This window comes from Lepeophtheirus salmonis, chromosome 9 (assembly GCF_016086655.4).
Source record: "Lepeophtheirus salmonis chromosome 9, UVic_Lsal_1.4, whole genome shotgun sequence".
Lineage (NCBI taxonomy): Eukaryota > Metazoa > Arthropoda > Copepoda > Siphonostomatoida > Caligidae > Lepeophtheirus > Lepeophtheirus salmonis.
Genome location: NC_052139.2, coordinates 30,591,574 through 30,607,254, shown reverse-complemented (window position 1 = coordinate 30,607,254; position 15,681 = coordinate 30,591,574). Strand labels below are relative to the sequence as shown.

At 32.1% G+C, this 15,681-nt stretch overlaps 4 protein-coding genes across 4 annotated transcripts; 3 read left to right on the top strand and 1 right to left on the bottom strand.

Annotated features, from left to right (window-relative positions):
• Positions 1-240: 240 nt before the first annotated feature.
• On the top strand, positions 241-2,698 carry dare (NADPH:adrenodoxin oxidoreductase, mitochondrial). The gene is made up of 2 exons (XM_040719176.2): positions 241-1,147; positions 1,208-2,698. Exons 1-2 carry the CDS (start codon positions 1,006-1,008, stop codon positions 2,509-2,511), a joined length of 1,446 nt encoding a protein of 481 aa, XP_040575110.1. The 5' UTR covers positions 241-1,005; the 3' UTR covers positions 2,512-2,698.
• An 81-nt stretch (positions 2,699-2,779) lies between these two features.
• Dad1 (dolichyl-diphosphooligosaccharide--protein glycosyltransferase subunit) lies at positions 2,780-3,127 on the bottom strand. The gene has a single exon (XM_040719177.2). The coding sequence runs from the start codon at positions 3,125-3,127 to the stop codon at positions 2,780-2,782; it is 348 nt and encodes a 115-aa protein (XP_040575111.1).
• Positions 3,128-9,264: 6,137 nt separating this feature from the next.
• Positions 9,265-14,225, top strand: pcm (5'-3' exoribonuclease pacman). Its single transcript, XM_040718935.2, has 7 exons — positions 9,265-9,785; positions 9,844-10,222; positions 10,281-10,794; positions 10,881-12,069; positions 12,134-12,209; positions 12,274-12,525; positions 12,594-14,225. Exons 1-7 carry the CDS (start codon positions 9,484-9,486, stop codon positions 14,184-14,186), a joined length of 4,305 nt encoding a protein of 1,434 aa, XP_040574869.1. The 5' UTR covers positions 9,265-9,483; the 3' UTR covers positions 14,187-14,225.
• An 84-nt stretch (positions 14,226-14,309) lies between these two features.
• On the top strand, positions 14,310-15,200 carry LOC121123876 (protein obstructor-E-like). The gene is made up of 3 exons (XM_040718936.2): positions 14,310-14,450; positions 14,508-14,572; positions 14,641-15,200. Exons 1-3 carry the CDS (start codon positions 14,427-14,429, stop codon positions 15,122-15,124), a joined length of 573 nt encoding a protein of 190 aa, XP_040574870.1. The 5' UTR covers positions 14,310-14,426; the 3' UTR covers positions 15,125-15,200.
• The last annotated feature ends 481 nt before the right edge of the window (positions 15,201-15,681 follow it).

The following is a 15,681-nucleotide window of genomic DNA, read 5'->3' as shown; positions in this document are numbered from 1 at the left end:
TTACTTTAATATCGCATTTATATATATCTACTGACACGTACAAGTTGCGCTTTTGTACAAGTTGACATTGCAACTTGTTTAAGCAAATTGTACAAATTGCAACTAAAAAAATGAGATGAATCATTTAGAGTATTAATTGCGAAGTAATGAGGAAAATACAATCATTAAATATTCTTTAGAGAGTCTATCTAGTTTAACGACGTAATTTTTGAATTTTGTATCAAATAGTATTCCGTGTCGCATTTTAAAATTCAAATACCCACAGGACAGCTATTTTATTAATTTTAGATACACAATAAATACGTAATTTATATTTCTTCAATTATGTATAGTTTGTAATTAAAACGATGTAATTAAAGAAAGCGTAAATGAAACGTATAAATTGTGACTTGTACAATGTTATACAAGTTACAACTTGTATAACATTGTAAAATCGTAACTTGTAGACCATTTAAATAATCCCCTATTCCAATACGAGCTTACACACAAACTAGTCTATTGTTCTTTTTGTAATCATTTGAGCTAATGGTCAGATTAATGAGGGTATTTAATGTTAATGAATGTTAAGATATATCATTTAATCTTTTTTACTTTGATATCAATTTCAAAAATCATTAATAATTAGCTACAGATTCATATCATTTCTAAATTGTGGCCTAACGAATGATTGTACAATACTTTTTATAGTAAAGATTAATATTATTTTCCAATTTGATTTAGTATTTAATCAAGGAAGCATTGATCAATGATCATTATGATTATATGATCAAGAAAACGCTTACTTAGGAGTAGTGGTTCATTATGACGTCAATTGTACAAAAATGTCTACTGTTAAAGCGGCTATGTCTACACACTAACAGTAAGCATGCTCGTACATGGTTCCTGATAAGAATCCAAAATAGGAAAGACGGCAAGATCAGATTTAGATGATTTAGAATAAAAACCATTTTAGTAATGTTTATGTTATAATTGTAATGTCAAATTAGTCTCGATTTCTGATTCAACATGATCTCTCACTGCTTATTTAAAAGCGTTTCTCGTTTTTTTCAACAACCAAGATTATTATATAGCACAGAGAGGTCTTATCGTATATGCATCGTTGGATCTGGACCTGCAGGGTTTTATGTCGCTCAACAATTGTTAAAAGGTAAGTTATTTGACAATCTTGATAATGATCAATTTTAAACCAAAATTATATCATTCATAGATGAACGAGTTCATGTGGATATACTGGAAAGACTTCCTGTTCCCTTTGGCCTAGTTCGCTATGGTGTTGCCCCGGATCATTCGGATGTTAAAAATGTAGATAATACATTTACAAAAGTTGCTCAAAACCCTCGTTTTCGTTTTTTTGGCAATGTCAGCTTTGGAGACGATGTAAGTTACTCAATGCTCAAAACATTATACAGTGGTGTAGTTCTTGCATATGGAGCTGCCTCGGCTCGCAATTTGAATATACCTGGAGAAAATCTGGACAATGTCATTTCCGGAAAAGATTTCGTTGGTTACTATAACGGCTTACCTCAAAACAAGGATCTTCCATTGGATCTAACTTCCTCGGATACTGCTGTGATTGTAGGAGTTGGCAATGTTGCCTTGGACATTGCTCGTATCCTCCTTTCCCCATTGAAAGATTTGAAGAAAACTGACATATCCGAGGAGGCTCTTGATAAGATAGCCAATAGTAAAATTAAGCGAGTTTTGGTTGTTGGCAGAAGGGGACCACTGCAAGTATCTTTTACGATTAAAGAACTAAGAGAAATGCTCCATTTAGAAGGAGTTCGTCCGGAATTTAGTAATTTAGAATACTACTCAAGGGTATCAAGTGCAATTCAAGAACTTAAACGTCCTAAGAAAAGACTTGTAGAACTTTTAGTCAAATCTGCTCTACAGGAAGTTCCTACAGATAAACAAGGAGCTCTTTGGTCAAAAAAATCTAATAAGTCTTGGAATCTGAAGTTGCTTCGATCCCCCTTTAAAATTCATGCTGAAGAAGGGAATTCTTCTCCATCTGGCATTAGTTTCAAAGTGAATACCCTCCTAGGAGATCAAATAAATGAGGGTCAAAAGATTCAAGAAACTGAAGACGTTGAATTCATAGAGAGTGGCTTAATAATCACTAGTGTAGGCTACAAGAGTATCGCTCCACCGGAGGGATCAAATATACCTTTTGACCAGACCAAGGGCATCATACCCAACAAAAACGGTAAAGTGAATGATGACGGTCTCTATGTATCTGGATGGCTTGGTACAGGTCCAAAAGGTGTAATTGCAGACACGATGACAGAATCTCATAAAGTGGGACGTACAATAATGCATGACATAAATTCAGGCCTTTTACCCTCCAATGGTGATACATATGAGGATCTCACTAGTATACTGCGTCAACATAGCGTTACTACATGGGCTGATTGGGAAAAAATAGATACTTATGAGAAGAGTTTGAGCTCCGAAAAGCCCCGCTGTAAACTTACGACTATTTCATCTATGATGAAGGCTGTTAAAAAGTGATTTGGGTATATTAATCCGGCCTAGGACTGAAATTATTATATTATTCATAAATACATACATTAGACTGTTCATTATTTTGATACATTGAAATAAGTAAGGCAACTAACTTTTAGCTAAAACAAGGACATTGTTTGAATATATTTGTATTTTGTGAGATTAACAAATAAAAAAATATGAAACAGAAAAACCAATTAAATGCAGAAATTTTTTCTATTAAAGTGGTAAAAAATAAGATTATGGTACTGTGGAAAAGAAACTCGAACACAAATTATCCAATAAAATTCATGACAACAAGATGTAGAACGACATGAGCAAAGATGAAATCCGCAAATCCTCTTTCAGGACTAATCCCTGAGAAGTCCGCCTTGTTCTTGGGATTGACTTGAAGCCTTAAACAAATACCAAGGATGAATGATCCAACGCAAGAAATGAATCCGGAGAGAAACGCATTGAATGGAAAGGTTCCGACGAGGCAGCAGTAAAGAAATTGAAGGACACCCGTGAAAAATACATATGTGAGATAACCATCAACAATTTTCAGATTTTTGGGCGTTCCGGAAGAGTATTCATTCAAGAACTTTTTAACTACGGTTTCGAGGCTAAGAGTTGGAGCCATGATCAGATGAGATGGAATATTCCGGTAGAGACTGAGTCGTGCAGCTGACACTGAAGATGATATTTTACTCTAAAAAGACGTGTCAAAATATTAGATCATATAGTATTATCAACAGTCACCGCATCATCCAGACAGCTTAATAGCTGCGCTAAGTCACCTTAAAGCTATCAAGGTTCAGTGCAGCTGGTAATTAAAAAAATAAAAAGGAGACAGATGGAGCACAGAATTTAATATCCAATAGAGCGTGACGTCACAATTTTTATGTTGTCCATTTTGGGAGCAGAAACAAACGAGTTTTATAACAATGAAAATCCTTTTTCCATTAATATTAAGGACAAGAGTGAACTATTGAATGGAAAAATGGAACCAACAAATAAAATGTCTTCCGCCTTACTGTCTATAAAAAAATTATCGCTCATTTTGACTCGTTTTATTATATATATATCTTATTTCTGTGTAGTATATACAAATTAACTATTACAATTGAAAGACTAAGATATTTTTCTCTAATTATAATACTTTTATCGTACTAGTAGTATTTTTTTTTTGTACAAATCTAGCGATTTTTAGGGATTTGCAGTACATATTACATTGATTATATTCAAATAGCCCTGTTTATCATTGGTATCAAGTAGTATTCAATGCAGGTATTAAGCCTTTTTTATTCATAAAGTCATTTGATTGAGTTTTGTCAAGATTTATTGGAAATTTGTTCATTGTATTTACTAAAAATATCAACTTTGAGCCCTCCAAATGCCGTCTCCTTCAATTATGATGCAGTTTATTACGTTAGTGAAAATGCTCTTTTTCATTCTATTATGAATTCATAATTCAATCCATAGCTAAGCGCTGTTAAAGAGTCCCTCTCCCAGATTTGACATAATCGTTACAGTGACATCTTTGATCGAATGTTCTCCTAAATTAAAAAAGTCCTTACTTCGCCACTGTATCAATAATAAGATATATTATTCAAATTTATCAATTTGATAAATCGAGTCTTTTCATTTAACATTTCATACTTTATGCCACATTTCCAAATATTAAAAAAAATGTGCTTATATTTCTAATCATAAATAAGTAGATCCAAATTTGAATAATATATCGGCGTTCTTATACCCCCTTGTTTGTAAATCAACAATAATGTGACAACGAGTCTTTATACTATCTGGAGAAGCACAAGTTTTTATCACGCAACCTTTTGTGGTATAAAAATCATTTTTGATGAAAAAATTGTGTTTGTAGAATATCATTATGAAGTTTCATTCAAATAATTGGTTAATTGAATGAAATATAATGTAGAATGGGCCTTTCTGACCCCAGGATTAATAGGACTCGAGTTAATTTACACATTATGAGGCATTGACCAAAGAATATACTAGTCACAACAACATACCAGGTATGCCTCTATGAAATGATACTTTTTTTTTAAAATTAGAACGTTCATTGTGAAAAAAATGGTAGCAAATTTAATTTTCAAAGTATGCACCTTCACTAGCCACACATTTTCTCCATCTTTCAGGCAATCTATGGATGTCTTTCCAAAAAATTGTTTGCCTTAGGCTGCAAACCAGCCATCAATCCTTTTTTTGGCTTCAACATGAGAATCAAAGCGTAAATCATTGAGTGCGTGGCCCTGTGCGATGCAAACATGTGATAATCAGAAGGCTCCAGGTCTGATGAGTAAGCCGCATGAGCAAGAGGTTCCCAATTGTACGATTCAACAAGGTGGAGGGTGGTTATAAGGCGATGCGGTGGTGCGTTGTCATCAAGGAAAATTACCTTGTGTTGCCTGGCTTCATATTTTGGGTGTTTTTGACGTATAGCATGGTTCAAATTGGCCAATTGTTGTTGGTAGCGATCACCATTAACAGTTTGATCGGACTGTAGAAGGTCATACCATATGACACTGCACTGGTCCCAGAACACACGCAGCCTTGCCTTCTTTCCGATGAGATCATTTCTCACGTCCAAATCACCACTTTGGAATTTTTGAGTACACCTGAAGCAATGTGCTCTGCTTAGAGCATGTCCACTAAAAGCTTCCACAAGAATTTGATGGGATTGAGAAGCCTTTTTCTTCGATCTGTAACAGAAAATCAATGATGTCCGCACATCGTAGTTTGTAGGCACAAAATTAGACATTTTTACGAGCGAAAAAAGTGCGTTTTTGAATGAAACTATACAAACAATTAATTAAATATTGTTGATATTGTTTTTATAAGAAAAACCCAATATTTTGATGCGGCCATGGGGAACTTGTGAATTAAAAAAATAAAATCATATTTGTGTTACGAGGTTCTGTGATTATTATTTCCTTTGTGTAAATTCCTCTTTTAGCTCCCTTTTTAATTAATTCCATGACATCCATGGTCAATGATCCCAAGGTTAGTATAAATACAATGTTTATTTCATATAATTCATATAATTATACAGCAATAAATTATCCATTAAGGTACTTTATATTAAAAGTCCTTTTTAAAATGATGGTGGGAAAAAATATTCATATTTTGACCAGTGTATATTTTCAAAAAATTATATAATAATTTCTTATGCCGTCGAAATTTCGTCTTCCCATCTTCTGAAATTGACAAAATTACTTATAGTGCAAAATTTGACGACCGTAAACCTATCTTTAAAACGGAAATAAGCATGGGTATCAAATACGCGCATAAATTAACTAATCAAGTAATTAATCCAAATTCTATAGAAAAAAAAAAGTTAATTTGTAACTAAAAAATTTATGAATCAACAATAGAGGCTTTAAATCATTATGATAAAAACAATGGAAAATTGCTAAGTTAAATCGGAAAATTTTAATATAAAATTAAGAGATGGTAGTAGAAAACCAATTTCTAACGATCAAAGAACACAAATATAGTATCTAATTTCATTCGGAGGATATTTATTGAAATGGAAGATAATATCTGGTAAGCGTAACAGTTTATCCAATGAAACATTTCAAACTGCAATTTATACAGTTAAAGGATCGACCTAGGACTTATTTCCTACATATAAAACACGTTAAGTTTATATTACTCAGAAAAATAAATTATAAACCCATTGAAAGGAGATTCGGATGTTATCGTCATCTTGGTGGAGGTAATTACTTTATGAGTTGTGGTCTTTTTTTTAGAGTAAAAAAAAACAAAAAAACAATTAGATCCTTACTGAAAATGAACGTTAGGTCCTTAAGTTAATTAAGATATATTTCCCCATTCAACTCCTCTTTACAAAACGTTGAATATGATTCAAAAACATTGTGAAAGATTTCTAATACATATATCACAGACTTAGATGAAATTACTAGAATATAAAACTAATTTATTATGTTAGCGTATTTAGAGCCTTTAGTGTAATTAAATATTTACGACAACAATGTTGTGTTGAATTGGTATTTTCATCAGAAAATGATCTTATTTATGTCGATGAAACTGGGACACATTATATCTTAAATTCATTTTCGGATGTCATGGATAGAGGTGGGCTCAAAAGACGAACAGATGTCATGTACTTGACATCAATTTATCTTTATCAAATATTACAGATTTTTTTTAAATAAATGCTATAAAAACACATTAATTACATTTAAAAATCCAAGTCACGTATTTACTGATACTGTAAATACTTTAATTTAAAAAAAAGAATATTTGTCTTGTAAAATGACAGCAAAATGTAAAATAATTACAAATTTAATAACTTTTTAGATAAAATATCTTGTAAAATATGCACAATTTGTTTATATATTTTTGAATGAACAGCCAAAATCATTCTTTTAGAAAAAGAAAGAATTTATCAGATAAAATTAAGTCAGCTAAATGAATTGATAAGCTTCGATCATTAAATTAATAAATTTCGATTGAGTTCCTATTTGTAAATAAATAAATATCCCAAGTAAAGTTGTAAACCATCTAATTTTTTCTATAAGTTTCATATAAATCATACAATTTAATTTATCATGTAACTATTATAGATATCCACATAACATAATATCGATTAATAGTAATATTCTATATATTTTAAATTTTTCTGCCAAAATGTCATTAACTAACAATGTCAATAAATTAAGAATGATTTCCACATTAGGAAAAAAGGGTGAAGATCTTTTTGATTAAACTCCACGTCTGGTTTGTATTTTGCACCTTAAAGTTATGACATATTTAACTGAATTCCGATGTCAGAACAAAAAAATATTATTAGGATCAATCTATTATTTCATTATTCTTTATTTATAATTTATTGTTATTATTAGTTGTATGATTACAATTGTTTAATTTTGTATATTTAACATAAATGTATGATGTTTTATTTTTTAGTATGTAGATTATATTTAATTTAAGCCTTCTCTTTTAAACTTGGAACTTCAAATATATTTCGAAATACTCTAATTTGTCGTTTCATTAGTTATTATTCTGAGAATTTGGTTCATAATGAATTACAATTTCATGGAGTGTGACGTTTTCAAATCTACTGTGACGGATAAAAAATGTTTAAGTCATTTATAAGTAGTATATCTTCATTAAACATTTTGCTGATAAATACTTTCCTTATACCCTCAAAAATCATAATATAACAGTCAACTGATAATCACATCAGTATTTTAAACAATGATACCATAAGTCTTTCTCCCCCCCCCCTTCTACATGCACACGTTTTTCTCCTCAGAATTATCAACTTTAAAGATTATACAATAATTAATAATAATTGTTATTATATAGTTCGGCGCTCCCACCCTCTCTTCGCGTTCACCTATTTGGCCAGCCCGAATAATATCCGAAGATGACATAAATGACGCCATAGAGAGCGGGAGACAAAAAAGGTATTATTAATCAACCTTTTTCTTTCAAAAAGGTCTTTAAAAAGCAAATCTTCAATTTAAGATAAAAATAATAGATTCATTAAAAATCCGAAGTTTTGTATGATTTGGAGATGGAATCTTAAAAATTAATAGTAAAGTAAAGTAAAATGGAGACTTACATTTCTGAATGGTGATTTTGTTTTAAATTAGAAAAAAATTAAAATTTGATAATGTTTTAATGGATAACATTTATTTCCTTTCCGTCTTTTCTACCATATATGAATTATTTGATACATTTGAGTTTTGACAGACAAAGTTTAGACCTCCCCATAGTCACAGATCTGTAAAAACAAATCATTGCCAGAGTGTTGTTTCTTTTGCCAAAAATATATTTTATCCAATTTTCTCTACTTTTATCGTTTCTAATTCATTCAAAACAAAATTAATTGAAAATATATAACTATTTTCATAAGGTTTTTGAATACCAAAATATTCGACTTAATTCAAAAATCCCTTTTTTTTATCGGTATCAAATTATTGTATATTTAACTAAGAAGTGTAAAGGCTACATTAATTTTAAAAGCTATTTGATGTAGTTTCTTTGAAATTTTTTGGGAAATTTGTCCATTTTATGTAATACAAATATGATCTATGAGCCCCGAGATAGTTCTACCTTCAATTGTGATGTAATTCATTAGTTATCAGTAATGACTAATAACAACGTAACTATATGGTTAAACATTTTATTTCGCAATATTTGTCAATTCAGTTTAGCTATATCAACAAAATCCATAAAACATTGATAAATATTATGAATGACTAATTATTGCCAATTGAAACATTTAAAAGACTATTTTTTTAGGAATGAAGGGATCGAGACTCTGTTCATTGACGGAAAACATTTTTCCGTCCCTCATATTATAATTGCAAGATTCTTGAAATTGTGTATAGTTCACCTCGTACGCACGTATTTTTTACTATATTTTTGATTAAGGTTGCGTAGTTTGATCAAATGGAATAATTAAGAAGGGGCTGTAGCCTCCCAAGTTGAGGAATTATTATCGTTGTTTTTTAGAAAAATGATCGTTTTGTTTAAAAATGACGAAACTTTCTGAAATAAAATTTTTCAATCCGTTAAAAAAAAAAGAAGAAACTATTCGTTCAAATTTTAAAAATTGGAGGACCCAAAAAAACTATACTCAAAAAGTAATAATAATGGGGACACCTCTGGGCGTTATTTAATGCCTTACATCCAAGTGTATTTCTAATTAAGTATCTTGATTAGATCCTTTGAATCTTTTTCATAAGGACTAATGGCTAAAAACCTTTGAAATAGCTCAATACAGTTGGTAGCAATGTGCTAGACGTACAACGGTAAAGCGTTCGTAGTGACAGATGACGTCATTTGTTGTAAATGAATTTACCATTGCATCTTTCTCTTAGTTGGTCTCAAATATTTAAAGACTGACTTCATACTTCGTTTACTTGGAAAATTACCTCTTCATAGTCGTCATTGTCTGACTAGGTCTAGTGAAAGGAGATTTACAATATATTTTGAGAGATGGGAGTCCCGAAATTTTATCGTTGGATAAGTGAGCGTTATCCATGTCTCTCTGAAGTCGTAAAGGAGAGTTCAATACCTGAATTCGATCATTTGTATTTGGATATGAATGGAATCATTCATAATTGTTCTCATCCAAACGATGACGATCCGCATTTCAGGCTCAAAGAAGTACAGATTTTTGAAAATATATTTGCCTATGTGGAGGTGATATTTCGAATGATTCGTCCAAGAAAAGTGTTTTTCATGGCTGTGGACGGAGTTGCCCCCAGGGCCAAAATGAATCAACAGAGAGGAAGGAGGTTAATTAATGATCAGTCCTTGTCGTTCATGAAACCATAATCCTATTTTCCATTTTAGATTTCGTACATCCCGTGAAGCTGCTTCAAACGTCAAACGTGCAATTGATAAAGGAGAGAAACTCCCTTCGGAGCTTCCATTTGATTCCAATTGCATCACTCCTGGAACACGCTTCATGAATGAATTGCAGGGGCAGTTAGAATATTTTGTTGCTTCCAAGATCAGCACCGACCCTCTATGGAGAGGTGTCAAAATTATCCTCTCAGGCCATAATTCTCCGGGGGAAGGAGAGCATAAAATCATGGATTTCATACGTTTTGAAAAGTCAAAAGAAGGATACGATCCTAATACAAGACATTGTTTGTATGGGTTAGATGCGGATTTGATTATGTTGGGTCTTTGTACACATGATCCTCATTTTTCGCTACTTCGTGAAGAAGTAAGGACTTGTTTATCATGATCAGGATCATTTTCTAATTTCCATTTTCGTTTATTAGGTCAAATTTGGGGGTAGGAAAAATCAAAACTCTAAGATTGTGTCTGCAAACAAAGTTAACTTTCATTTACTACATTTATCGTTACTTCGTGAATATATTGATCTAGAATTCTCTATGGATAATTTTAGGGAAAAGCTTCCTTTTAAGTATGATTTAGAGTCCATTATAGACGATTGGATTCTGATGGGCTTCCTTGTGGGAAATGACTTTGTGCCACATTTACCGCATCTCCATATTAATAAAAATGCTCTATCTGAGTTATATTCCATTTACAAACAAGTTTTACTCACATTAGATGGATACATCAATGAAAACGGAGTGCTCAATTTGAAAAGATTTGAAAAATTCATGGCAGCTATGGGAGAAATGGAGCTGGCCAGGTTTGATGAAATCTACTCTGATATGAAGTGGATTGAAGGCAAAACTGCAAGAAAAAACAATAAAGGACAACACACTGTTTTACCAACTCCTGGACCGGGGAATGTGTCTGAACTTTTGGAAGGAAATAATATAGGTGTGTCAAGGTTTTTTTTATTATTAAAAGAAGTATTAAGGCATGTTTAAATTCAGACTCTAACTAATTTAATTTTGTACGAACAGATGAATTGAAAACTCTTGATGGAAATAATATGGACAATGATGATCTTAAACAACTTTTAAAGTCAACTGATAGTTATTTAGAGGATGATAGTCAATCTTCTAATTCACTGGATGAGTTTAAAGATGAATTAGAGGAGGCTGATGGTAGAGATCATCTCTATTACATTGAATTTCGTCAGCACAAACGAGAATATTATATGAATAAAATGCGAATGATCTCTGTTACTAAGGAAGCTTTAAATCAAGTTGCTCAAGATTATGTTCGAGCAATTCAATGGATTCTACATTATTATTTTCATGGATGTATATCCTGGTCTTGGTATTATAATCATCATTATACCCCTTGGATTACAGATATAAAAAACTTTTCCAGCATGAATTATAATTTTGACCTTCAGAGTAAACCATTCAAACCCTTCGAGCAACTTTTAGCTGTATTACCTCCTCCATCAGGAAATTTATTACCAGAGGTTTTACGTACATTAATGACCTCTGAGAATTCACCTATTTTAGATTTCTATCCAAATGACTTTGAATGTGATTTGAATGGTAAACATCAAGACTGGGAAGCTGTTGTTTTACTACCCTTCATTGATGAAATTAGACTCTTGCAAGCAATGGAGCCTTTATTAGCGTATCTTCGACCAGCCGAGGGTAAAATTAATTCACATGGCCCAATGAAATCATATGTGTATACCCCCAATTCAAATGGAGTGTGCAAAGCTCCAATGTATTTTCCTACGATTGATTTGTGCTACGCATCTATAACAGAAATCAAACGGGAGGAATGGTATGTGCCATATAATAAGCTGAATTTGGGTCTCATGAAAAGTGTCAAACTTAATGTATACTTCCCTGGATTTCCAACTCTGCAACACTTACCTCATACCGCACGTATACATTGTACAGGAGTGTGCGTTTTTGAAACTCCAAGTATAGAAAACAGTTGCATAATTTCTCTTAACAAGAACTCAGACAAACCCGATCTCAATTCTATTTGCGAACAGTATTTAGGTAAAACAATTTGGGTATCTTGGCCTCATATGAAAGAAGCATTAGTCGTTGGTGTGTCAAATGCAGAAAATCGTGTAGATCTGAAAAATACAGGAGAGAAGAAATCTGAATTGATTACAAAGACCCCAATTTCTGGCAAGGAATTTACATCAGTTATTTCTAACATTACTCATAAGTAAGAGCAATATATTTAATTCTTAAATAGAAGGAACTTGAGTAACTTTATATGGAATATTTAGGTATAAAACACGATTCGCTGTTGAAATAGGTGAAACTCATATCGTATTGTTTGCTTCTGTTGTGACTGGTCGTAAGGTATGTTTAAGAGACAAATAATATAATATTTTTTATTTAAATAATGTACTTTTTTGTCTTAAAGTACATGTATGGACCCCATGGAAAGGTTAGCCTGGCTAAAACATGGGATCCGACCCCACAGCCATTTGCTCTTCAAACGACTAAAATGGATATATCCGTACATGCTTCCTCACTGCACTATTTCCATACACTAAAAGACATTTTTCCGAAGAATTCTTCTTGTTTTATTCTTTCTGATGTTGCCTATGGTTGTATGGCAACAGTTCTAGGAGAAAAAAAAGGGAAAATTGAAGTGGAATGCAACGTACCTAAGGTGAAATATATACAACTATTTACATCAAAAATATTATTAATAAACTATCCAATTTCTTTATATTATAGGAACCTAATTTCCAGAGTGTAATTCAAAAAAATACCTCTGATAAAAGAGCATTCATAGCGGGATACGCTGCTGCACGTCGTTTAAATATTTCAAGTTTATTCCTTTCAAGGATCATGGGCTCTATGTACATTCTACGGGGTGAAAGATCTGAGCCTCTAAACCGTACGAGTAAAGTAAATGTAGGACTTAATTTAAAATTTTCTAAACGAAATGAAGAAACTGTAGGTTTTACTAGGAAATGCCTTGAGAGTAATACATGGTATTACTCCGACAAGGCTATTAAACTTTTTGAGGACTACAGAAGAAAGTTTCCAGAAGTAATTGCATTTCTTTCTTCGTCAAGTAGGTCCACTGACGACCTTTTTTACGTTCAAGATCTTTTCCCAGAGACTGATGAAAATTATTCATGTCCAAGGTTAGATGAATTAAAATCTTGGATTTCTTCAATTCCTTCCGCTAACTTACCAAGGCGTTCCTGTGGATCAGATACTTTAGATGAGACTTTGGTACTTGAGTTAGAAAAGGTTATTGAATCTCAACGATCTGATCGTATGAAGATTCTAAAGCTTGAAATTCCTCCAAAACTTTTGTATAAACCGAGTTTTGAATTGGGAACATCGGACCCTGACCCTAAAAATACAAATTTTATACTCTTTGATCGTATTATAAATGTTAGAGAGGGATTTTCTGTTCCTTTGGGTGCACGAGGGACACTAATTGGAATTGTTAAACAAAATAAAACTAGTGTGTTTTCTTACGAGGTTTTGTTTGATCAACCTTTTCGAGGAGGTGTCTCAATTAGATCATCCCCTGGAAGAAGTTTTGTTCTTCCCTCATATGCAATGATAAAAATTTCTCTGAATAAGTTAGTAAGCAATGACAGCCATGGAAATCCGAAGAAGGAAGAAAAACCATTTTCTTGGTTCAAAAATCAGAGGGATGAACCCAACAACTCTCACTTATTCCATCAAAGGCAAGAAAAAGTTGAAGAATCTAAAGCCCTTCCTGATACAAATAACGATAGTGTTAGAAAATCAAAGATACAAAATACAAAACCTCCAAATCAAATTTGTATTCCACCTGATCCAATCCATTTACCACGTAATCCAGCTGCTCTTTTTAAAAGTAAAAATAAGAATAAAAATTCAGAACCTATAGAAAGTGTAAATATAGCGAAATTAAAGATCTCATGCGATAGTACAGTTGAACCTATTGCTCAAAACGACGATGCTATATCTCCCAGTGTAATTTCATTTTTTAAATCTTGTGACGAATTGTCACTGGCTGAAAAAAATACTAAAGAACCTTCTGGTTTTGTACCTTTGCAGGTTCATATGAAACATGCGAAAAAAAATCTTCCATCCTCAAATCAGAAGACAGTATATTCAGACACAAAGAACGTGGATGTGCATGAAGCGGGTACAAATGGTCAAAAGGAATCTGATTCTAATGTGTGTAAGGAATTGATTCCTGATAACCCTTTTGGTTTCAATGATAACCAAGTTAAGACAAATTTCAATGATGAAAGTACAAAAAAGTCAACAAGAAAGCCTCGTTTAGGCATTGGAATTAAATTTGATTTAACAAAATAGATCTAATGGTTCAGTTAAAAATAAATATCAGATACAATTCTTTAATTAGATTCTTTAACGTCAATCAACTCGGATTAGTTTTGTATTAGAAAGGGATTAAAAAAAAAAGAAGATCACTAACAAGAAATATTTCAAAAATAATAGTTATTAATTAGCATTTTTTTTTTAATTGGATGAAAGAAATAGTATTTAAACTGAAATATTATTAAAATCAGGACCATTCGACATTCTACACCAACCATGAACGCTCTTATATTAGCAATTGTATGTATTTCCATGATGAAGATTTCATGTAATATTCTTTATCGCTGTCCTCTTCAGGATGAGAGGGATGCCTATTTTCTACCTGACCCTCTTCAATGTGATAAGTATCATCTCTGTATAAGGTATTATAATATCTCCATTCTTGAGTATCTCTTGTGTCCTTACTTAACGAAATAAATTGTATATTTAGTGGATTTATCAACAAAACATTCCTTTGCTCAGATGGTTTAGTGTTTAATGGTAACGTATGTACTTTGCCATTTGGATTTAAATGCGGCGTTCGCAAATTACTACAGCCTCCCTCAGCATTAGGCTATTGTAAAAGAAAAAATGGAAAATTTCCAATAGGCTCCACTTGCAAAGAGTTCGTTATATGCAACGAAGGAAAGGCAAAGGTTGTTATGTGCCCTAATGATTTAGTTTTTGATACTGAATTGGGTGAGTGTAATTGGCCTTCTGCCTCTACACCTTGCAAAATTCGATCAATTTTCCAATGCCCAGAACATTTAAAATATGGAGCTCATTTCATATTATTAGCTACTCAAAAGTGTTCTAGATTTTTCTTTATTTGTGGATTACCAGGGAATTACCCTCTTCTCAGGGGGTGTCCGCCAGGTCTTGTATTTGATGAAGAAGCTCAAAGATGTCATAAAAACGTACCTGAATGTCTTTAATATTAAAAATACATTATGTAATTCCCTATATGTACCTTCATCTATCAGAAAATACAAAACGAATCATTAATTTTAATCCCTATTTTTTATATTTCTATCCGGGACAACACCAATCGAGATTTAAATATTCCTAAATTAAGTATATGATATATTATATTAATTCAGTTTAGAGAAACATCACTAAGTTTAATGTATGGAAACAGAAATAAATTGTCTAATGTAATGTCTTGCTTCATAAGCAATTTCGCATATGGAGCTACGCACAGCTAGACTGAGCTATTCAAAAATGATCCCGGGAAATAGCATGCATTTTTTTAAATATCTACTTATAGTCTATAAGTAGATATCTATAAGTTATAGATAAAAACGATTTAAGGAAACAAATTATTATGCTTAAAGAACCATTTTGAAATAAAAAACTGTTCTTTTTATTTCTAAATACGCTATTATTTAGTATTACTCTCAAAAACTTGTCTAAAATAGAGGTTCTCAAAGCCCATTTACCACTTATGGACGTCTTGTTTTCCATAAACGCCCTTTAGAATTTCCTTAAAATT